This window comes from Hemiscyllium ocellatum, chromosome 19 (genome assembly GCF_020745735.1).
Source record: "Hemiscyllium ocellatum isolate sHemOce1 chromosome 19, sHemOce1.pat.X.cur, whole genome shotgun sequence".
Taxonomy (NCBI): Eukaryota; Metazoa; Chordata; class Chondrichthyes; order Orectolobiformes; family Hemiscylliidae; genus Hemiscyllium; species Hemiscyllium ocellatum.
Genome location: NC_083419.1, coordinates 61,000,337 through 61,026,065, shown reverse-complemented (window position 1 = coordinate 61,026,065; position 25,729 = coordinate 61,000,337). Strand labels below are relative to the sequence as shown.

General features: G+C 42.1%; 1 protein-coding gene across 5 annotated transcripts in view; it reads left to right on the top strand.

Moving 5' to 3' along the window:
• Positions 1–25,729, top strand: part of nrcama (neuronal cell adhesion molecule a) — a 405,372-nt gene that overhangs the window by 275,638 nt on the left and 104,005 nt on the right. For all 5 annotated transcript variants that reach the window (XM_060839991.1, XM_060839992.1, XM_060839989.1 and 2 more), the window contains 2 exons: positions 11,345–11,513; positions 20,350–20,455. In XM_060839991.1, coding sequence (XP_060695974.1) covers positions 11,420–11,513; positions 20,350–20,455 — 200 coding nt within the window. In that variant the 5' untranslated portion in view covers positions 11,345–11,419. The remainder of the gene's footprint in view (positions 1–11,344; positions 11,514–20,349; positions 20,456–25,729) is intronic.

Here is a 25,729-nt window from a genome sequence, read left to right as displayed (position 1 = left end):
TTATATATACCTTCCAGTATAAGTAAGTATACAACCTCGCAAACTCACATGGCAATCTTAAATTGGTTTTGTGTCACTTGAGATTATTCAGAAAGTATTGTCCAATCACAGAATCACTTCTGATAATGTTGGACGTTGTTTAAGTGTTTTGCAAGCCTGGGTGGGTAGGGCACAATCCATAACTTGTCTGTTGCGAATGGTTGAAGAAAGGTTCTGCTTCATACAATCCCACCAGTTCTTGGGACATAAGGTATCTCAAAGTTTTAGCGACAGGTAAAGCTAACTGTTTCACACCGCTACTGCGCAATAGCTACACAAGTATTTGTTAATAACAGCATATTGACAGCATAGTAGAAGGAAAATATTCTGCCTGGAAGTCAGTGGTGAGTGGTGTTCCACAGGGCTCTGTCCTTGGGCCTCTACTGTTTGTAATTTTTATTAATGACTTGGATGAGGGGATTGAAGGATGGGTCAACAGGTTTGCAGATAACACAAAGGTTGGAGGACAGTATAGAGGGCTATTGTAGGCTGCAGCGGGACATTGACAGGATGCAGAGATGGGCTGAGAGGTGGCAGATGGCGTTCAACCTGGATAAATACGAGGTGATGCATTTTGGAAAGTCAAATTTGAAAGCTGAGAACAGGATTAAGGATAGGATTCTTGGCGGTGTGGAGGAACAGAGGGATCTTGGTGTGCAGGGACATAGATCCCTTAAAATGGCCACCCAAGTGGACAGGGTTGTTAAGAAAGCACATGATGTTTTGGCTTTCATTAACAGGGGGATTGAGTTTAAGAGTCGTGAGATTTTGTTGCAGCTCTATAAAACTTTGGTTAGACCGCACTTGGAATACTGCGTCCAGTTCTGGTTGCCTATTATAGCAAAGATGTGGATGCTTTGGAGAGGGTTCAGAGGAGGTTTACCAGGATGCTGCCTGGACTGGAGGGCTTATCTTATGAAGAGAGGTTGACTAAGCTCGGACTTTTTTAATTGGAGCAAAGGAGGAGGAGAGGGGACCTAACTGAGGTATACAAGATAATGAGAGGCAGAGATAGAGTCGATAGCCAGAGACTATTTCCCAGGGCAGAAATGACTAACACGAGGGGTCATAGTTTTAAGCTGTTTGGAGGAAAGCACAGAGGGGATGTCAGAGGTGGGTTCTTTACACAGAGAGTTGTGAGAGCATGGAATGCGTTGCCAGCAGCAGTTGTGGAAGCAAGGTCATTGGGGATATTTAAGAGACTGCTGGACATGCATATGATCACAGAAATTTGAGGGTGAATACATGAGGATCAATGGACAGCACAACATTGTGGGCTGAAGGGCCTGTTCTGTGCTGTACTGTTCTATGTTCTAAGACAAGAGAATCCTCTACCTATGTCTCTCAAATGATTACTGTGGTAAATGAATTTCACTATGGTACCTGGTATTTTTAACTTGTCATCTAATTTGCTCAGGTAAAACAACTATCTCCTCTGGTTCATTCCTCACGGCAATGTTATGACATAGCAATCAGTCTACTGTTTTAAATTTAAGCGAAACTTGGCAGTTACCTGTCAGTTATCATCTAACTGGTGCATTGTCCATGACAATGCACTTCATCTAATTGGAATTCACTTGCAACCGATCAACACATTCTGCTCATACAGTATAAAGACATTGTTCCCCTTTCCACTGGTCTTCCTTGTGAAATGTACTGGTGAGTGTAACGTGAACATTTTTGAGTCTTTTTAACAATACTCAAGTTCTATATATCCAAACAACAATCTTGAAGTACACTGTCTTCCAGTGTAAAGGAGATGATACTGAACAGCAAATTTGGAAGCAGTATAACTAAATTGCTGTTTTGGCTGAAAAACCTCTTTTAGGAGTCTTTAGAAGCAGGTGTTGTGAGTCCTATGCTTGCATGGGCAGATGACATGGAAATGAGAGGGGGCATTGAGGGTGATTGTGGAATGGGCCAAAGTGTTCCTGGATGGCAATTGCAATTGCTGCCACTTACTGAGTGCTCAACTTGACAGTGAGCAAAAGCAAAATGATGAATGCAATTGCAATTGTAATCCCACTGTTGTTTGCTGCTGCTGATAAAATAGGCACGGTGGGTCAAACATGGCTCACAAAATAACTTAGGGATAATATTAGATACAAAGCGGAGACATGCAAGATTGCCAAAGAAAAACAGCAAGCCTGAGGGTTGGAAACAGTGTAGAATTCAACAGAGGATAAGAAATATTCATCACGTGTTTTAAATGTCAATGTTAAGTTGGTTGTCAGCACAGCATGTACCACTCAAGATTAATTAGCAATTGCTGTCCAATCACAGAACCACTTTTAATATTGGACACTGTTCAGAGTTTTTCATGGGCACTATCAGTACTTTGTCTCGTTGTAACGATTTAATGAAGATACTTTTTCATGCAAGCTGCCAGTCTTTAGGTCATATGGCTCATATACCACTCTGGTATCAGCAAATGGATTATGAAAGTAAACCAGCAAAACATAAAAGCCAACTGTAAAAGCTTCCATATATTACATGAAGGGAAAAGTATAAGCAGAGACAAATGTCAAAAATGGGGGAATTTACAACAAGGAGTGAAGAAGTGGTAAAAGGTTCGAATGTGCACTTTGATTCTCTCACAAAAGAAAGCACAAATCACCTCCTGGAAATACTAATGAACCAATGATTCAATGAGAGGGAGTAACTGAGAAGGAAATCAGTCTTCATAAGGAAATAGTGCAAGATAAATTCATGTGATTAAAGGCTGACAAATCCCCCAGGACTTGATAATCCATATTCAACAGTACTAAAGGAAGTGACCTTGGAGATGTAGGATGCATTGATGGACATCTTACAAAATTCTAAAGAGTCTGGATGAGTTCAGATCGTTTCAAGTGTAGCAAATGTAAGCCCACTGTTTAAACAAAAATGAGGGAGAGAAAAAGACAGGAATGCAGACCAGTTAGCCTCATCATTCATGGGATTAGAGTTTATTATAAAAGGCATGATAACAGAAAATATGCAAAGTATTAATGAGATTATACAAAGTCAGCGTGAATTTATGGAATATAATCTCCAGAATCTTTTTTGAGGCTGTAATCAGTAGAATAGATAAATGGAGAACCAGAGGATTTGAAGTATTTGGATTTTCTGAAGGGGTTTTGATAAGATCCCTCATACGAGGTTAGTGGGCAACATTGAAGCACAGGGGAAAGGGGGCAGTGTACTGGCATGGTTTGAGAATTGAGTGCCAGACAGATACAGAGAGTGGGAATAAACAGTGTCTCAGTTCTGACTGAAATGAAATGATGTTTGGAGGGCGGATGACCTGTGGAATTTGCCACCATAGCAGACACTGATGCTGAGTCACAGAGTGCATTCAAGAAAGAGATTTTTTTTGAGATTCAAGGGGGACTGAGAGAAAACGGGAATATGGTATTGAGCTGGAGGATCATCAATGATCACATTGAATAGTGGGACAAAGGTCCAAATTGTGTCCTCATGCTTATAGTTTCTATGTTTGCATTTGAGCACATTGTCAATGGCCCATACCTATTTCTCAAAGCAGAAAGACAAACTTGCCAAACACATTTTCCCCTTGATGGATTTGTGGGTACAGGATGTAACCAGTAGAATAGATCCAGGGAGAGCCAGTGGATTTGATGTGTTTGGATCTTCTGAGAGTTTTGTGGTTTAAGTTTGAATGTCAACGATTTGCTAGCAGTATAACCAGCTGATGCAATCAACAGGAAGTTACCATTTGTCTGCCTGGAGAATATTAAGGTCACAGTTAAGTAGCTTGTCACTGATAGCATGATCGTATCTAGCAATGACATGGTCACTGTGTTTGATGAGGCGTTCACAACGGGACATGGAAGCCAGCTTTACAAACAGAATATAGGCTCTCTTGAAGCAGCTGTACTCCCCAAGTATTTTGGTCTCAGGCATTTCCTATCTTGACAGTTCATGTTCCCAAGATTTCAGATGAGTTTATCAGCCAGCACACATTTTCAGCAATTAGATTGGCAAGTCAACATCAAACAGTTCCTTTTGGATGTGTGCTTGCCCACTAATCCGCATTATCCCTGTTCAAGGTAGCCGGGGCTTTTCTTATAAGTGAGTTGCTTATAAATGAATTCCCTTCTAATATGGTTTGTTTTAGATAAAGTGAATCTTGTGAACGTCTCCCAACCAAACTCTGTGACTGTTTCAGAGCAGTGTTCAAGGATTATAGGTTATCATTCTGATGGCTTAGGGGGTAAAGGCACCCTGTGATATTGTTATTATGCTGCACACTCCCAGATTGAGGCCTTAGTTGCATTCCAAGTGCAGCCCTATGAGCTTGAAGTTCATCCTTGTTATTAGCTTCCTATGGTTAGTGCAAGATGGAACAGCAGTGAGGACAGGACGTGCCCTCATGATTGCATAAACTACCACTGCAATCAGGCATTCAAGAGAGGAACGCCTGTCTCCATTTTAAAGGAAAGCTGATATTTTTCAGTATTGGTGAGAGTTCTTTTGCTTTAAGTATTAAGCCGTTTGATCAGAGAGGGCAAGGTGTGGAGAAAATGTGAAGGAATGCAAAAGCCAGAGCCCATAAATACTAGATATTCCATGTTTCATTAACTGACATCCAAGGGACCAGCAGTTTGCTGGTTGATCAAATATTCTGGATAATCAAGAGGTCTGCATTAACACAGCAATCCTGACCAAGCGAAGCTTTGAGACATCAGCATCCTTGAAAAATATCCTAAATTCAATGTAAAAACACACAGTAAGTACTGTAATTGAAACATAATGCAGGGGGTATGCAAATCACTGTTATATTTTATTTCGAGCCTAAATACTCAGATCTGCTGGTATTTGAGATATATAATTGTTGCCTGTTTATCAGATTGCTGGTTGACAAGGTGCCTGTTAAAACATTGCTCTAATATATTTAATAAGGAGATATTTCTTTTACTCAGACACTGGTCAAAATGGGGAATTATTAGAGGAAGTGGTGGAAGCAAATAGTAGAGATTCTTCCAAAAGGAGTGTAGACATGTTAATGAGAGGAACAAAGCAGTAAAAAGATGTGCTGCAAGACTGAGCGGAGGTAAATGGAATGTTAATAATCCAAAAGAGAACTAGTCAGGCTGAAATGTTCTGTTCTGTGATGTTTGTAGTGTGCAACTCTCTGTGTCTGTCTCATCAGTATGCTAAGCCCCACGTACTGTCTGAGAGGTGTGATGTGAAATACTGAAGATTCACACCATCCTGTCTCAACTCTCCTCTCCTACTCTATTCAACCGCAATTGTTCCTTGTGAAGAATATTACCGTTCATTCTGGTATCTTACAAATTGAAAAATTAACAGAACTCCCTTTTGCCATGGAGTCAAACTATTCACCTGGAAGAAAAATACACAAAACCGTTGAGCAGGAAAAACGAGGGACCAATCAAGTCTGTCCCATAATCATGTTGAAACAAGTAAGACAATTTTTAAAAATTCTGAGAAATTTCTCTCTCTCTCATCCCTCAAAGGTGATAAAAATTACTTTCAGGCAAATAGTACAACTGTCGCACATAAGCCAGAGACTTGCCTGCCTTCTGTCAACTCTGAAATCAATATTAATTATGAGCCTGTCTACCAATCTGCTGATTGTTGCAGTGAATCCACGGTTGCTGCTCAAACAGACAACCTCTGTCAAAGGTTGATAACTCTATGCTGAAATAAAAACAGCTTGCCATCTGACTGTTTTAATCAGTAAAGGAGTCCAGGGGTATGGGGAAAAGGCAGGAAAGTGTGTCGTGGGGGACCGCGCATGATCAGAGGATTTCTCAAAACATGAAGCCTTTATTTGCAAACAAAAGCTGTGACAACCAGAGAAGTACTCGCTGATTGCCCCCAAGCACCGGAGCTACTCTCTTATGTTTTTCTAATAGCCACACCCTAAGCCCGTTACATTAGCATAGCCACTTGCACTCAGCTTGCATTCCATCCCCTAAACCAATCACATTTTGCCACAATTGTCTTCCAGTTTACGTTCGGTCTATGACGTTATGCCACAGTTATCTTTCAACACTCGCTGTATACATTGCTTCATCATCTATCAGATGACTGGCCATGCCATGTTCCACTGTGTTGCTGCAGCAGTTACGCAAAGTGACCTCCGGCGTGCAAAACAGGCCTCACTATTGTACAACACCCCAACACATAGGGGAGATTTCATAACCACTGTTACAATATAACTTACTCATATTTCATATTCATATATACTTATATTTTCCACAAGTGGAGTTGAGGATTATCAATCAGCCATGATCTCCCTGATGGAGCACACTCAATGGGCAGATTGTCTACTGATGCTCCAAGTCCTCTGCAAGCTTTGCTCAGTTTAGTGTCTTCTGCGTTTTATGGTTTGCGAAAAGATGCTGCAGCAAAGGGCATGCGTGTGACTCAACTAAAAAGAAACTGTCAGGTCTATTCAGTGGATCACTGCCTGAAGGACTTTTGCCAAAGAGCTATACCACTGACGTATTGGCTGAGGGGGGACACATGTCGTGGGAGACCAACAATTATTACATTCTTTAGGTGCAGCTAACACCTGTTATGGACCAGACCAAAGCTCCTCAAAAACCTTAGAAGGCAGTCTAGACCCAAACCTTTTCTTATTTTAAAGGTGAATGCATGGTATTGTGTTCCAAATGCAATTTGATTGGTCAAACTACCGGATTTAAAGCAAAACACACTTTATTCATCCACGATAGTTAAAATACAACAAAAGAAGGAAGGGATTGGAATAACTTAACTCTATTTGAAAATTTAACAGAATAGTAGATGCAGTAACTACTAATTAATTGTTCCAATATAGTAAGACCCCATAAACGCACCCTTCGCAAAAGGCAAGTTCAGAAAACAGATTGGCTGATATGCAAACTCCTGTAGCAGGAAGAAAGCCCTAGCTTTTGCTTGTAACTGAGAGAGGGGAAAAAATAACTTCAAGGCCCCCACAGCAACTGCTGAAAGTTAAAACTAAAAATCCTGGTTCTGTGCGAGCTTGGCCACACCCATTCAGGTTGCTTCTATTGTTCCAACTTTTTTTTAAAATCCCAAGGCCACACAAGCTGGTTACTCTAGTGGCTCTGGTAGACTGATCTGTGCCTCTGCCTTCAAACCTCTCTTCAAAAATACCCAGGATAAAATACACCTTTTAAAGCCACAGGATTGTCACACACCATTGATACGGTCAAAATGCACCAAATCAACCGAATCTGTGGTGATGTGATACATCACACCTATTCATAAGTTGTCCAGCTTCTCTTGATACTTGTAAAGCATCTAGTATCAAGGGACAGAGGGCACACATCTTCAGGAAATCTCATTCCCAAAGCTGAGCCGGACTGCAGGATGAAACACAGTGCCCATTAAAACAGAATAACATCTGCAACAAGGCCGCAACATAGTGTTAAGCTGGCACATGAATACAAAAACAACCAAGTGAAAAACATGTTGATGACAAAGCTTCCTATATTGCTGATCTCATACATTGTGTTGATGTTATAAGGTGATTCGAAGCTTTTCGAATTGTTCATGAGTATGTCCTGAAATGGTTGGGTGACACAAATTAAAGCTAAAATTGGCACAGTGCTAGTGCCATCGGATTGCCACTAGACATCCTGAGACACCTGAACCTCACCAAGTGCTGCTCTATGGTACAACCAGAGAAACCCATCTCACAGTCTATAATGGATCACCAATACTGAAAGATGGCAGAATTGCTTTGCGGTCAAAATGCAAGCTCAACTTGGCATTCCAAAATTGTGCGCTTGGTAACTACCAGCAGACCTGGATTGGTAAGTTAGAAGTATTATCAGATCTCAGTACAGTCACAATTCAGAAAATTCAAACCACACCAACTGCAGTGAAATATGACAAATCAAGATCCTGACTTTGAGGGAGATACAAGCAGGATGATCATGTCTGACACACTGAGTAGGTTATTTAGATGACCAAGATATACCTCTTCGTCTACAGTTGATGTTTTAGACTGTGAAGATAAAGATATTCTTGAGCTTAGTAAGTTACATTTTAGCCAGACCCGGTACGAGCACTTCCAATTGACAACTGCTAACGAGTTGCAAAAGTTTATTATCCAAATGACCTTAAAGTCTTCAAGAAGTTCCTGTGTAGGTTCATTCATTTTCGTAAAGAAGAGGGAATTTGGTGTATTGCCGCTAATCATTTACAAAGGACAACAAGTCCAAATATGAAAAACATTCTGCCAAAATCTCAGGTCCGTGTTGCACTTGGGACCCATATAGTGAATGCTTGTGTATGAATCTGTTCACTGGCTGGGATGAGTTAGGATAGTCAATGACTTGCGAATGCATGTGAAACATGCCAAGCATATCACCATGCTGTTCACAATGCATGGAGAAGATTACATCCCTGTGACAAGTTACTTGTGTGAATTTCCCATTGTTCAAAACTTAGCAACACAATGTGCACGACCTTTGCAGGCACACTATTTTTCGGTTTGTGTTCAGGTAGGAATATCTCTCAATGGGCTGGAACATACAGGCAAACCGTTTCCTGGCGTGTGACCTATATTACAATCTCACCCCACTATCCATGCTGAAAAGGTGAAGACATATGTATGGTATGTACTATCAACTGAACACTCATCAAGTTTCCAGCAATTAAGCAATATTTTCGCATTGCATTGCAGTATTTTTATATGATACCCATAAGGAAGGAATGACCATTCCCAGCACAACAAAACGCAAGTGCAAATGACCTTGCCCAGCAACCGATTGTCTCCGTATTCCGTGACACAGGACATTGTTCCTCAAAGACAGAAGCGAATGCAAAGTTGCATGACGAGTGAGCAGTGAGAGAAGTACAGCAACAACACACTGAGCAGAGGGAATGAGTGTTCAAAATAGCAATACTTGGATTCCAGAGAGGAAAATCTCAACCAGCCTCGACCGTGCTACGTTTTGACTGGTCACAGTATGACATTGTAGAGGAACAGAAACCAGCTCAGCCCCATGTTCAATACGTCAATCATACACAAACAAATTGCCTGATGATGTTGAGTGACAGCAAGCTGCAGCAAGACAGTCAAGTTGTCAAACAAGTGCAACAGATAACAACTATATCGCCCCAGATGAGTCCATGATCAGCAGATCAGGAGGAGCTGTCAAACCTCTGCAGAATTATCTTTGACGTTTGTCGGTTTAAACTTTGAACCTCTGTTTTAGCTGTGTGTATGATGTGTCTACATACAATCATGAATATCTCATTGAAATGAGTTTTCTTTTTGAAAAAAGAGAGATGTTGTGTAATATAGCTCAGTCAATATACAAGAGTGTCTTTAAGAGATACAGTATGACAGTGTGCTTTTAAGAGACATGTCATGACACCATCACAATCACAGCCTGTAAATGGATCGTTTAAAGGTCTCATAATCCATCCTAAGCCGGGATCAATTTGGCAGCTTTTGGAAGCATGCTGCTCTGTGTTGTAACTTACTGTCTTCACACTAGCCCAGGCATTCATTCCTGAGAAGTGTATAGTTTGTATATAATGGTTAACAGTAATGTCTGCTGGATTCTTCAATATCCTGATATGCACATTTAGAGTCATAGTCATAGAGTCATAGAGATGTACAGCATGGAAACAAACCTGTCCATGCTGGCCAGATATCCCAACCCAATCGAGTCTTATCTGCCAGCACCTGGCCCATATCCCTCTAAGCCCTTCCTATTCATATACCCATCCAGATACCTTTTAAAATGTACCAGCCTCCACTACTTCCTCTGGCAGCTCATTCCATACATGTACCACCCTCTGCATGAAAAAGTTGCCTCTTAGGTCTCTTTTATATCTTTCCCCTCTCACCCTAAACCTATGCCCTCTAGTTCTGAACTCCCCCACCCCAGGGAAAAGACTTTGTCTATTTATCCTATCCATGTCCCTCATGATTTTATAAACCTCTGTAAGGTCACCCCTCAGCCTCTGATGCTCCAGGGAAAACAGCCCCAGTCTGTTCAGCTTCTCTTTAGCTCAAATCCTCCAACCCTGGCAACATGCTTGTCATCTTTTCTGAATCCTTTCAAGTTTCACAACATCTTTCCGATAGGAAGGAGACCAGAATTGCATGCAATTTTCCAACAATTGCAACATTTAAAAGGCATTTGGATGGGTATATGAATAGGAAGGTTTAGAGGGATATGGGCTGGGTGCTGGCAGGTGGGACTAGATTGGGTTGGGATATCTGGTCGGTATGGACAGGTTGGACCGAATAGTCTGTTTTCATGCTGTACGTCTCTATGATGCTATGACATGAACTACTCTGGGGGGGGAAAAAAATTGCCTTTCATGTCCTCTAAAATCTTTCTGCTCTCACCTTAAAAATATGCCCCCTTATCTTGAATTCCCCCCACCCTAAGGAAAAGACACCAGCTTTTCACCTCTATACCCCTGTTTAATTAATGAAACTTGACAAGGTCACCTCTCAATCTCATTCATACCAGAGAAAAACGTCCCAGCTTCTCCTTTTATAATTCAGCCTCCACTCCTGGCAACACCCTGGTAAATCTCTTCTGAACCCTCTTCAACTTATTGTTTATCCTTTCTATAACAGAGAGACCATAGTACTCCAGAAGAGGCCTCAACAATGTACTGTACAACCGCAATATGACATCGCAATTCCTACTCTCAATACTCTGACCAATGAAGTCAAGCGTGCCAAACACCATCTTCACCTCCTTGCCTATCTTTGACTCCACTTTCAAGGAGCTATGAATCTGCACCCCGGGTTACTTTGTTAAGCAAAACTCCCTAGGGCCCTACCATGAACTGTGCAAATCCTGTCCTGGTTTTTCCTCTCCAGTTTTCTAACATTTGCCCACACGACCGTGTCTTGTTGACTTTGCTCAGAGTAGTGTGGACATTTTCTCCCTTTCACACCCTAATTAACACCCATTTGACATCTCAATTGTTCCTTCACCACCATTACCAGCATCTGACTTTGGCTAAGGGCACTCTCACCATCTGTTTCCCTCATTCTTACTCCCCCTTCATCTATAACATATAGACTAGCATCTCTCAGTACTCAAATAGAGTTAGATCAGATTCTGGACACAACTGCTTGTCTCTCCACACAAGTTTCCTGGTCTGCTGACTTCCTCCACTGCACTTATGTTTGTCCTGATTTTCCCATTTCCAGCAAGCGCAATTGCTTGCCTTCTGAGAAAAGTGACCTACTTGACAGCATTTATTCGCAACACAATTAACCATCCTTTCAAGCAGTCATCATTATGTAACATCAATCATATGTAATTCTTTATTGTTTCAGCTCTCTGTGCAGCGGCGGATTCCCAGGGTGCTGAAGGAACTGATTTCCAGCATTCCTACTCTTCGAGATCAGAAAATGCCGGGAAGGAAGACAAATCGAGCATGCAGGAGCACTTCAATCCTTCTCCTTCTGATCCACCTTGGGACAGCGTTGGATGTACCCCTTGACTGTGAGTCAAAATCCAGTCTGTCATTGATCATTCAGTGTCTTACAGACATTCTGTAATGGAACTCTGTTAGTGGATTGTAGTAATGGAACTGTGACCATTATGGATTAATTGCTCATCTTCAGGATAATACTGTCACATGTGATTGAAAGATGTCAGGTCAGCTTTTGGTGAACATGTTCTGGTGTCTGAACAATGACTACTTTTAATAATGTTGGAAGTCAGTCACGATGACTAGCTGATTTACGTTATTCCGTACCATTAGCTTCACAAAAACACAGCAATTTACATGATGCCATTCAATTGCACATTAATTTCCTATTGGGTTTGCCACAACAAGTTAAGTTGCTAATTAAAGCAGTCACGACCCTTTTTAAACAATGTTAATTTTTAATTACAGCTAATCAACCTCTCCTGGCCAGAAATAAAATGACCATAAGTATGGAGTTTCTTTCCCACAGGATGTGCATTATTTAAAGAGCTATTAGAATAGACAACTTCCTTTGATGGGGTGCTGTTATCTGGCAGCATGCAAGCAATGTACATCTGTCTCCCTTGCTTGTGTCCAGATCATGCCTTTGCAAATGAAGTAACAATCTTTCGGGCAGGTGGCAGGAACAAGGATTGAACTGGTTTATGGTTGGATCTTTGTATCACTTTGCTTCTCCCAATCAGGAATTGATGAAATAGCTCAGCAGCAAAAACAATAGCAAGGCACCTCTTTTCTCTATTTGAGTGTATCGTCATACACTTTGTGTTCATGCCCTGGTTACAATTAGTTGGCCTTGTTACATAAGATATTCCCCTAAATCTGTCCTGCTGGCATCATGCTCCAATATGAATTAGTCATTGGCATCGTAGTGCTGGTGGTGTTGTCACTCGTCATTTGATTCTGGTGCGAGCTGCTGCTTAACCTGTGCATCAGCAGCGCTGCACAGTCATCAGCTGGCATAGAGGTACCCATTCTTGGAACAAATGAAGCAAAAGCTGTTCATGAATTCAACACATCATGCAGTTCCTTCACGTCTGTTGAGCACTGCATCTCTGCTATATCTTTCACCTTGGAGAATCACACGGAATTATTCTGGATTTCGCCAGTTTCCTCATTTCCCCATCCCCCACCAAATTCAATCTTCCAACTTGCCACCACCCTCATGACCTGTCCATCTTCCTTCCCACCTATCTACTCCACCCTCCTCTCTGACCCATCACCATTACCCCCACCTCTACCTACCTACCTCACTCTCAGCTACCTTTCCCCCAGCCCCACCCCCTCGGCTCACAAACTTCATTCCTGATGAAGGGCTTGTGCCCGAAACGTCGATTCTCCTGCTCCTCAGATGCCTCCTGACCTGCTGTCCTAGTCCAGCACCACACTCTCGACTATATCTTTCGCCTTGTCAGGATCCAGGCAGAGCTTTCATTGTCAGTACCTGACCCGTGGACTTGACTTCAGGCATCTTCAGTTGCACTTTTCCCTGTCTTCAGCTTCAGGTTCATCTGGCAAGCTCTCTCTCTAGCAGTTACAGTCTGTGAGGGAATCTTCTGTTGTGACTCCACGTCACCGATGAGTGGGTTCTCCACAACAGCTTCTACTGCAGGGGGGATTTACTGACTATTTCAAGCTGTCTGCACTGATTCTATTCCCGAGGAAGTGCTACATGGCGTGCAACCATCCCTTTCTCTCCCAAATGGTGTGCAGAATATGATTGAAAAACAACTGCTTTGCACCCAGCTTCACACATCAGGAAGACGACAGCGAGGACTGCAGATGCTGGAGATCTGAGTCTAGATTAGAGTGTTGCTGGAAAAGCACAGCAGGTCAGGCAGCATCCGAGGAGCGGGAAAATTGACGTTTCGGGCAGGGAATGAGGCAGGGCTTTTGCCTGGAACATTGATTTTCCTTTTGCTCGACCTGCTGTGCTTTTCTAGCAACACTCTAATCTTGACATATCAGGAACCTACCTTCACATTGAGCATCTTTTGTCTTTGCAAGTTGTGGTAAAATTTCTGTGATGGTTGCTGTCGGGTGGTGAGAGCTCTTACAAGTTTTATTGAGATCCTATAAATCCACGTTGCTTCCCAACATGCTTTTTCACTGATACTTTTGCTGCTGAATCAGTCGGTAGGAGTTATCGCTTTCCCGATCTCGATCTACTTTTCCAGCTCTTGTCTTTTCGGCTAGAGTTAAGGAAAACTGGAATTCTTCTCAGAGTTGCTGAGTTGGCTTCTCACCCTCATCTATCTCCAGATGAGATTCACAAGAAAGACATCCACTTCCTGTAAACATAGTTTCATCATCTTCCAGGCTCTGTTTGGCAGCCAAAGGCTTCATCACCTACAATATGCAACAAATCTCCTCAGGCACGTTTATGGTTACCAGGCCAAACTTCAGCTGCAATGGTTGAGTCTGCTTTACATCAGTTGGGATTTCAAGATTTTTAAGGTGAGAGGGGAGATATTTAAAAAAGACATGAGGGGGAATTTGTTTAAACCGAGGGTGGTTCCAGTGTGGAATGAACTTCCTCAGGAAGTGGTGGATGTGGACGCAGTTACAACATTTAAAAGACACTTGGATAAGTACGTGAATGGGCAAGGTTTGTAGGGATATGGACCAGAAGCAGGCAGGTAGGATTAAGTTTAGTTTGGGATTACGTTTGGCATGGATTGTTTGGACCAAAGAATCTGTTTCCATGCTGTATGACTCCACGACTATGAGTCTAAGTGGTGTCCTCAACAATATTTATACACTGTTGTGTGACCTTGATCTTTCCCCTGGCATTGCTGCAAATTTTTCTTCTTTGTCAATCTGTTGTTTTTATTCGGTTTGGAGTGTGTCTCAGAATAATGCAAGGAGCAAGCTTGTTCCATAGATTATGATTGACTATCTCGGATCTTCTGCACATGTCGATAACTTTCTTGAGAGCACATTTTTTCCCTCTCAGCAGACATGATCTCGTGGCAGGATGTGTTATGCTCAGACAGACCTCCTGCTGATGAGATCATTTTTTCATTGTCCAAACTCACCACATTCAGCTCAATTTGTCAGATTATACTGAGCATGCCAGACATAGTGATATAGAGAGTTTATCAGGCTGATGTTGAACACAACATTAATATGGACTCTCAAATGAGGTCTTTCAAGCCTGCAAAATCTCCCACCGTCTGACTTTTCTATTCTTCACTGAGATTTAGATTGCTTATAGCATTCTTTGCCTAACACTGATAGGCATGCAACTCTTAGATGCTCAGATTTTATTTTAATTAATCCTGTTGCTGTTTCTTCATTTAGCCACTGAGAGTAGGAGAACATCCAATTCTGCCTCAGATTGCCTTTTGATTCCATAGAAACAAAGAGTGGGAAAATGCAGAGCCGCTTCTAATTCCAAGTTGCAAACTTCTTTTTAATCGACGTCCTTGATGTTTCTTCTCTCTCTCAACTCCTGAGAACCCATGTTTTTAGTTGCACCAACCACACCTGCAGCCCTCACATTCGACATGTTTCAAACAATGCATCTTTAATGGCTGCCACAGGATGCATACAAAGGCAGAGTTAGAGCTCCAATGATGAACCAACCAATGCATAATGGGTACAATGCCTTTCTCAAAACAGATATCAAGATGCATTATTTATCCTTTGATAAGTCAAGATGTCAGAGATTAACTTACTGTTGCCACACTGTTAGCAGCTGGCAATTGCACTCTTTGTATTTGAAAACTTGAGTGCACATTTTGGAAGCCTGTGCAGCCACAGAAGATGCCCTGCTCCCTCATATTTACACTGTTACTTTATGCTGAATTAGTTAATCTTAACAGGCCTCTGACAAGGGAGAGGAAAATCTTCCAGTGTTTCCACCCCCTGATCACCATGCAGTGGCCCTCTTTGGCCAGGTACACATCTCTTTAACACTGGTTTAATTATTGACTGAGGCCAATCGAGAACGAACGCTGAAATTTTCAGAGCCAGGTCCGGAACACCGACTTGATTCCGGTTCTGACCCCATGTTCATTTTTAAATTCGAATGGTCCAATTGAACTGGAGGTGATGTTGATGCAGGAGGCAGGAGCTGTCTGCTGGATGCCAGCAACAAAGTGAAGCAGTAGCCATGTTGGAGACTGACACTGCCTTTGGAAGGCCAACAGTGTTTGTTTGGTTGAAGCAGGGGGGGAGAAAAGACAGGCCAGTGCTCATGCATGGGTCTCAGATCAAGTCCCAGTAAATTCCCAAGATAAATGATCTCTCAGTGCCTTTTCTCCCCCTCCCTGCCAAACCCAATAGCTGTACTTAATATGCATAAGACAGCTTGGGCTCGGTAAAATAAACTTTATACATTCAATTTTGCACTAGAAAGCAACCTTAATATGAAGCTTAAGAGGCTGTTAATTGGCGGAGACTGTAACCCACCACCTCCTCCTGCTACAGTTTCTTCAAAACGTACACTCTCTTCCCAGAGTTGTATAGATCCGGAGATGACCTCCTGATTGGCAACTTGGGAATCACATTCGCACTGGACCCCCGACTCCACAGCCCATTGAAAATCCAGCCCTCTGACAAGGTTTTGAATGGATACAAAAGGAAAGGGAGAATTAGACAGTAGAGGAAGAATTGCTTTTCAAATGTCATAGGTTGATTTCTGCTGTTTGGAAAACCTCTCAAACACTTGTGCACTACAATTGAAATCTATTCTGAAAAATGTGTTGCTGGAAAAGCACAGCAGGCCAGGCAGCATCCAAGGAGCAGGAGAATCGACGTTTCGGGCATAAGCCCTTCTTCAGGAATGAGGAGAGCGTGCCAAGCAGGCTAAGATAAAAGGTAGGGAGGAGGGACTTGGGGGAGGGGCGTTGGGAATGCGATAGGTGGAAGGAGGTTAAGGTGAGGGTGATAGGCCAGAGAGGGGGTGGGGGCGGAGAGGTCAGGAAGAAGATTTCTCCTAATTGAAATCTATTGCCCTTCACCAGCCTCAGGAAACCAGAGAAGGACCAAACGTTACCCATTTGAGTACTTCTCAATCACAATGTAACAGTGATTGATTGTTTTAGAAGAGTGCTTTTCTCTACAAAGTTTCTGTTCATCAGAGTGAAGGGTGTTCATGTTGGTGGATGAATTACTTTTTATTGCATTCTTCCTTGTCGACGTGATGCATAACATATGCAGTGGTTCCAATAATGACCAAATGCTTTGCTTGGAAATCACAGCGTCCTACAGTTTTCCATCATGGAAACAGACCCTTTGGTCCAACTCGTCCAAGCCTTCCAGATATTCGGAACTCACCTAGTCCTGTTTGCCAACATTTGGCTCATATCCCTCTAAACCCTTCCTATTTATATACCCATACAGATGTCTTTTCAATGTTGTAATTGTACACACCTCCACCACTTCCTCTGGCAGCTAGTTCCATAAACATACCACCTTCTGCGTGAAAGATTTGTGCCTTAGGTCCCTTTTAAATCTTTTCCCTCACCTTAAACCTTTGCCATCTACACTGCCCTGGGGTAAAAAACCTTGTCCATTTACCCTATCCATACCTCTCATGATTTTATAAACCTCTATAAGGTCAGCCCTCAGTCTCTAACGCTCCAGGGAAAACAGCCCCAGCCTATTTAGCCTCTCCCTATAACTCAAACGCTTCAACCCTGGCAACATCCTGTAAATCTTTTCTAAATGCTTTCAAGTTTAACGACATCTTTCCACTAGCAGGGAGACCAGAATTGCATGCAGTATTATAAAAGTGGCCTAATCGATGTGCTATACAGCCACAATGTAACATCCTAACTCCTATACTCAATGCTCTGGTCAATGAAGAAATTGAGCCAAATGCCTCCTTCACCACCCTGTCTACCTGAGACTCCACTTTCAAGGAACTACGCTTCTGCACCCCTAAGTGTCTCTGTTTGGCAACAGTCCCAGGGCTATACCATTAATGGAATAGAATAAGAATTTGCTGTCACATATTCAACTTTTCACTGTATTTTTCACGGAGAAGTACAAATCTCCCCATCATGGCATCCTGTCCTGATTTGCCTGACCAAAATGCAACACCTCACATTTATCTTAATTAAAATCCACCTGTCCCTCCTCGTCCCATTGGCCCATTCGATCAAGGTCCCGTTGCACTGAGATCATCTTCAGTTCCCACTACGCCACTAATTTCAGTGTCACTTGCAAACTTACGAACCATACCTCCTATATTCATATCCAAATCATTGATACCATTGACAAAAAGCAATGGAACATAGAACAGGCAGTAAGTGAGCAATAGCGGATGCAGTGATGCCATTGGAAGGTGAAGACACTGAAGAGGGTAGTAGTGACGGATAGGAGAAAGGGAGGTCCATTGTAGACCAGAGTTGAATGAATCGGCAGTGCATATTGAACAAGTTTTCAGAGGCAACGTGGGATGGACAAGGCTGCAGAAGGTCAAAGAGCCCAATGGAATGAGGCATTTCACAATTAAGGGTGCAGATGAAAATTGGACTCTGTTCCATCAGTGTCATAGAGTGTAGTGTTGGAAAAGCACAGCCGATCAGGCAGCATCCAAGGAGCAGGAAAATTGACATTTCAGACATAAGCCCTTCATCAGGAATGGGGGCTTATGCCCGAAACATCAATTCTCCTGCTTCTTGGATGCTGCCTGACCTGCTGTGCTTTTCCAGCACCACACTCTCAACTCTGATCTCCAGCATCTGCAGTTTTCACTTTCTCCTGTTCCATCAGTGTGCCTCAACGTTTAAACTGATATTCTTCATGTAATGGTGCCGGTATCTGTCACTCTGTAGAATCATCCCATGATCTTCCTAAGATTATTGATACTGGACTGAAGCTCAAATTTGAATGTTTGCAGTTAAAATTAAATTTATTGCAAGGCACTATCAGAACTAAGGTGAGCAATTGTTTAATAGCACTTATAAGAAGAATAGAAAATAGGATTTCATTACGGAAATCTTTGAAGTGAAGAACAATCTAGTTTGGCTAATTTGCTTTACAATTTCTCCTCATTTACAAAAAGGAATTTAATGCTGTGTTGTACTTCATTTAACATGAGAGCTATTCAGATCATTTCCTGAGGTATAGGAGTGTGATACACGATTCTGTGATGGATGGTTTTAATTATTTACAAGCTAACTAAGTGAACAGCTTTTCTTTCATCTTAAATGCAATATGTCTGGCAATTAAAGCAGGGCTGTGTGTGTGTCTCAGAGCAGCTGTTCAGAAGCAGGAAGGGCTGGGTGCAGTCCTTGTAAAGATATGTGTGGCTTTTTTTTTAAACAGACATTATAGCAAGTGACAGAATGTCTGTAACTGTGTGGAATAATGCGCTTCAGGCTTGTTAGGAAACTGATTTTGCTTTATTCATCAGAGAGAACTGTAATAAACCATAGTGCAGTGCCATTCCTCCATTGATGGGCAGTGTCACAACTGCTTTATTCAATATTTAACCTGTGCTGTTCTTGGACTGTCTGATGGCACAGAGGAAATGGAGCTCAGTGTGCCTATGAGTTGAGGCACAGAGATAACATTACGTTGGTTGCTGTCCATGATTAGCTGGATGATGGAGAGGCAGACCCTGTTAACACACACCTAGTATAGAATAGTGACATGCAAAATAACTGCAAAACAAAAACAAAAACATTTTCTGTCATCCAATTCTTGTTTTAAAAAAAAGCATAAGGTTTTTTTTGTGAGATCAGTTAAATTTTAAACTTGCCTTAACCAGAAAGTAATCTATTTCTCTACAGTTTCTTCCATTGACATGAGATTTGATTTCTAAAATACAAAAGAGATTTCTTTCAAAGTAACCGTTAGTCGACCAACTTACTTTTTGTTAATTAACCTTGAGTAGGAATTAAACTGTATCCAAAACAATTGGCATGTGTTATACAGTAAGTGTATGGTGGCAATTTTCTTCATACTTACATATTTACAAGCATTTGTGTTTTTTCTCCCCCCTTTTTCTATAAATCTGTTCTGTTTACCCTCTGATTTGCTGATTCTGGGGATGAAAGCAAAAATTCTGGATGAACGTAAGTTGGTGTCCTGCAAGATGTTTGGCGAAAGCCCCAAAGTGTGTTCCTTTTGGTTTGAAGTATTGTAGTTGTTTGCCGTCCTTAATGCCTGAGTCAGCCTTGCCCAAGGTCGTCACTGCATGTGCATTGCTCCTTGTCATTTTTTTTTTGCTGTGACTGTGTGATAATAGTGTGTCGCAAACAATTCCACTGCTTGTGTTGTGGAATCGTGTTGGGACATCCGCTGGGACCTGGTTCAACCAATGACTGCTTGCCTGGTCAAGCCAGAATCTAGTAAGGCGCTCCAGCAGTATTGGAGTCCAATGGAATTGTGGGGGGTTGCCATTCCCCTGTTACTGTTTCCCTGATGGTTGCTGTCTGCCCTGTTTTCTAAGCTGTGGGGGCCATTTTTTGTTTTTGACCACCCACTGATGAAAAGAGATTTGGAATCAAAATCCATTTTAATCACGTGGCTATTGTTTCCGAAGAATCATTGGAGGGGATTGGGGCTCTTCCTTCCCTCTGTCACTTTCCAGACCAGGTCTGGGGCTTGGTAACCCCTGTGAAATTGAGCAGACTTCTGAGGTATACGCAGGGAAGCAGAGAGACATGGGCTGAGCCTACGGAACAAGCTGGTGAGAAGCTGAACTTGTGCTCAGAGTCTCCTCAGCAGCACCAAACCTGCGTGCAGCTTGAAGGATTCTTATTGATGTGGCAAGCTGGCATGAGCAAGATTTTGGAGTGTTGTTTTCAGAACTGCTGTAATGTCCTGTTAGTGGTTGAATATTGTTTTAATTCGTGGTTTCTCAGGTCTTTACTTCTTTTCCCCATCCAGTGCCGCAACCCCCTACAATCACCCACCAGTCTCCAAAGGATTACATAATCGATCCAAGGGATAACATACTGATCCAGTGTGAGGCAAAAGGGAAGCCTGCTCCCAGGTTTGTATTGCTCATCAGGATCACCAGCTATCTCAAAGGGGAGCCACAGATGCAGAAATCAGAATGTGAGGGGTTATAGGAGCTGGCAAACACAGAACGAGTGTCATGTTGTTTCTTGACGTGTCTCTCCTGTTCAGATTTCACCAAACCTCCCTCTCTCAGATTTGCTTGCTTCTTCTCTTGCATCCATTTCTTTGAATGTTCCTCCTAAATTTGCCGTGGCCAATATTACCCCCCCACCCACCCCTGAATCAGACACAAATGAAGTGGTTAGTCTTCACCCCATTGCCCATTGGTGCGATTCTGCCTCGTGAAAAGTGGTTGGCCTGTTCGGTCACATTGGCTTATTCTGAAGTGCATTGCATGTGAAGGGGGAAAAGCAAAGAACTACAGATGCTGGAAATCAGAAAACATATCAGAAATAGCTGGAAAAATTCAGCATCTGGGGAGAGAAAGTAGAGTTAATGTTTCGAGTCTAGTGACCCTTGCTGAAGGCACATTGTGTATGAGGAGTTGTGAGATGTTCTGAACAATTTATTAAGATCCGAGATAAATTATAGGCCTTGAGATTAAAGCACCATCCTCAACATTGTTTGTCCCTCTCCATTTTGAACTCATTGAACTCAACCCTCATCACATCATCAGTCATTGGAGCTTTTCTTTGCTTTGGACCTTCCAACGATGGAATGTTAATAAATTAGACCAAACCCCCTCAAGCCCAGACCCTAACGTTTCCTTATTTAAAAGGCATGTGCTAGGGGTTGCATTCTGGGTGCAAATTGTTTGGTCAAACACTTGGGTTTAAAGCAAAACACACTTTATTCAAGCGCTGTCATTAAAATGCAACAAGAGAATGAAGAAATTGGAATAGCTTAACTCTATTGGAGAACTTAACAGAATGATAGCCTATTTAACTATGAAACAGTAACTGTTCCAATATAGCAACATCCCAGAAATGCACCTCTGGACAAGGCAAATTCAGTGAAATAGATTGTCTCACAGTCAATTCTTACAGCAGAAAGAGAATCCCAGCTGTTAGTTGTAACACAGAGAGGAAAAACAGCTTCCACATCCAGCTTCAAGACAACTGATACTGAAAAACTGAAATTTAAAATCCTGTTTCTGGGGGAGCTTGATTCCACCCATTCAGGCTGCTTCTGTTGTCCCAACTTTTTGAAAAAGCAAATCTGAAGGCCTCATAAGCTATTTAATTTATTGGACTCGAATAGACAACTCATTACCTCTGTCTTAATACCTCTGTTCAAAAAAAAAGAACAGTGTAAAGTACACCTGTTAAGGCCATTCTACTGTCAGAGCCTTTCCCTCCATCACGTTTTATACCAGCTCTTGATTATTTTGGAAAGTATTTAAATTAACTTGGCAGGAACCAAGTAAGAATAGTACAGGTGACTGTTCAGGTTTGCAAAATACAGCTGGCAAATAGCAAGTTAACAAGTGAAGTCAGAGTAAGGGAGAAAGAAATAATGTCTAAAACAAAGGTAGTGTGTATGAAATATAGTAAATAAGGTTGTGATGATAATAAAGACCTAGCTGAAGGAAGGGCAAAAATAAAATAACAAGACCTGTTGCTGGAGAAACTCAGCAGGTCTGACTCTATGTTCTGACAAGGGGTCACTGGGCTCAAATGTTAACTCTACTTCACTCTCCGCAGACGCTGTCATATCTGCTGAGTTTCTCTAGCAATTTCATTTATTGTTCAAGGGAGGGCAAGACTGCTTGTGAAAAATTCTTGGGTAGAAGTTGTTCGAGAAAGAATAGGAAGGAAATCAGGAGGAGTAACAATATTGGTGAAGGAGGGCATGGCAGTGTGTGAAAATGAGGATGTCTCAGAGTCAATTTGACTAGAAGTAAGGAATAATAAGAATACAGCGGTGTACAATGGTTCAGTGTAGTCTACAGCTCACCAACCAGTCGAAAAGATTTAGAGGAAAAATATCTGCAAGGAAATATTTGAGAAATGCCAACATTATTGATTACTAACGACAGATGCCTGGAATACTGATAGTGTAAGGGCCAGTGAGGGGAACGTGATCCTAGATTGTAATTGGGACAGCTACCTACAGCAGGATATGTCCAGTCCAACAATAAAGGACATGGTCCTTGGAAATAAGGTGAACCAAGTATATCAAGTGATAGTAAGGGAGCATTTAGGAGACAGTGATCATTGCATCATTAGGTTCAGGATGGTGGCGGGGAATGATGTCCAACAATTCAGAGTAAGAAAAAAAAGAGTGCTGACCTCAATAAGGCAAGAACAGAGCTGAGCAGGATTGATCAGAACAAGACGTTGGCAGAAAGATGAGTACTGGGTTGCCTTTGAAGAGCATGTGGTTCGGGTACAGTCAAGGTACATTCCCTCAAATGGGAACGGTTGGTCCAACAAATCCAGAGCTCCCTGGATGACAAAGGAGGTTATAATTAACATTGGATAGAAAACCTGTGCTCTTACAGATGAAATGCAGAAAATACATTGGAGAGCCAAAGACTATTATAAAGAGGAGGCGATAAAGTAGATTAGAGAATCAATGAGGAATTCTAAGCTGAGAGTGGCAGCTAACATAAAGGCGCATTGGTTAGACCACTCTTTGAAATATTGTGTGCAATTCTGGAATCCTTCCTATCAGAAAGATGTTGTGAAACTTGAAAGGGTTCAGAAAAGATTTACAATGATTTTGCCAGGGTTAAGGATTTGAGAGGCTGAATAGGCTGGGGCTGTTTTCCCTGGAGTGTCAGAGGTTGAGGGGTGACCTCATAGAGGTTTATAAAATCACAAGGGGCATGGATAGGATATACAGACAAGGTCTTTTCCCTGGGGTGGAGGAGTCCAGAACTAGAGGGCATAAACTTGAAGTGAGAGGGAATAGACTTACAAGGGACTTAAAGCAAATCTTTTTCATGCAAAGCGTTGTGTGTATAAGGAATGAGCTGCCAGAGGAAATGGTGGAGTTTGGTACAATTACAGCATTTAAAAAACATTTGGTTGGGTATTTGAATAGGAAGGGTTTAGAGGGATGTGGGTCAAGTGCTGGCAAATGTGACTAGATTAGATTAGGATATCTGGTCGGCATGGATGAGTTGGACTGAAGGTTCTGCTTCCATTTTGTACACCTCTATGACTCTGTGAAGGCAATCTCAAAGTATTCTCCAAGCAGGTAAATCATACAAGAGTGATTAAGGGAGAAGTAAGGCCAATGAGAGACACAAGTGGGATTTAAACACGGAGACGGGAGCATGGTTGAGGTGTTAAATGAATGCTTTATAAATGCGGGGTGATCCTGCTCAGGTCATGGTGACAGAGTAGAAAATCCGATCACTAGAAGAGTTCACACTTAATAAAGAAGAAGTCTTAGACAGATTCTTGTGCTTAAAATTAACAAGAAACCAGGGCCAGGCGAGATGCATTGAAGGGGTTTGAAGGAAGTGAGGGTATAAATTGCAGGGGCACTGGCCACAATTTTTGTCACTCCTTGGACTTGGGCGAGGTATCAGAAGACTGGAGAATTGCAAGCTTTGTGGCCTTGTTGTGAGGATTAACCCAGATATTACAGACCAGTCAGTCTAGCTTAAGTTGCCAGGATGCCTCTCAAAAAAATTGTTCAGGATAGAATTAGTAGTCGCATGGTTTAAAAAAGGGTGGGTTGATTATGAGGAGTTAGCATCGATTGTACAAGGGGAACTTGTGTTTAACTAACTTGCTGGAGGTTTTGAAGAGATGATGGACTCAATGAACATAATGCCATTGAAGTGATATACCAGGATTTCCACAAAGTGTTTGATTTGTTGCCTCATCGAGCCCAGTATGAAAGTAGATTCAAATTTGTTGAGGGAGAGAAGACAAATTAATGATCAATTCATATTTTTTAGTTTAGATGAAATTATGCATTGAAGGCCCCCAGGGATTGATATTGGGGGGGCACTTACTTTTCCTGATAAGTGCTAATGATCTGGCTCTTGGTGTGCCAGATACAGTTTTGGAGATGATAAGAAATTTGGAAGAATTGTAAGCCGTGAAGAGGCAAATGCGAAAGTCCAAAAAGGCATGGACCAATTGGTTGAGTGGGCAGATACGTGGTAGATGAATTTCAGTGCAAAGGGGTGTAAGCTGATACACATTGGAAGGAAGAACATTAGAAAGTCAATAAGAATAGGGGCTAAAGTTCTAAAGGGGGTGCAGGAGTAGGAGGACCTGGGTGCAGATATGCACGGATCATTGAAGGTGGCAGGCCAGCTGTAAAGGGCAGGTAATAAAGCCTACAGTGTCTTTGGCTTTATTATGGGAGACGGAGCATATGAGGACAAGGAGGTAAGTTGAACTTGTACAAGACACTCATAGAGTCATAGAGATGTTCAACATGGGAACGGTCCTTTGGTCCATCTCCTAAATATCCTAAATTAATCTGGTCCCATTTGCCAGCATTCGGCCCATCTCCTTCTAAACCCTTCCTATTCAGATACCCGTCCAAATGTCTTTTAAGTGTTGTAATTGTACCAGCTTCCACCACCTCCCCTAGCAGCACATTCCATACACATTCCGTACATCCACTTGTGTGAAGAAATTGCCCCTTAGGTCCCTTTTAAATATTTCCCCTCACCTTAAACGCATGTCCTCTAGTTTTATAGTTCTCCAACCTGGGGAAAAGACCCAGGTCTTTTCACCTATCCATGCCCCTCATGATTTTATAAACTTCGGGAAGGTCACCTCTCAGCCTCAGCCCCAGCCTATTCAGCCCCTCCCTATAGCTCATACTCTCAAACCCTGGCATCATCCTTGCAAACCTGCCTGAAACCTTTCAGGTTTCACAACATCCTGTCACAGGGAGAACAGAATTGAATGCAGTATTGCAAAAGTGGCCTCACCAATGTCCTGTACAGCCATAACAAGATGTCTCAACTCAATGCACAGACCAATAAAAGCAGTGCTCGAACTCAGCTGTTGTGTTCTTTTGTGGGTGCCATGTTTTTGAAAAGATGGGAATGCATGGCTGGGAGTACAGCAGCAATTTCCAAGAATGGCTCCAGGAACTTCAGAAATGAGGATAGATTGAAGCAGTTCAGGCTGTTCTCCTTGGAGAGGAGGAGGGGGTTGAGAGGAAGTTTGATAAAGGTCTCAAATATCATAGACAGGTTGGACAGAGGAGATGGTGAGAAGCCGTTCATACTCATAAAAGGAACGAGAACAAGAAGGTATAGATTTAAAGTGATGTGCAAAAGCAGCAAGGGTGATAAAAGAAAATGTTCTTCACACAGCGAGCA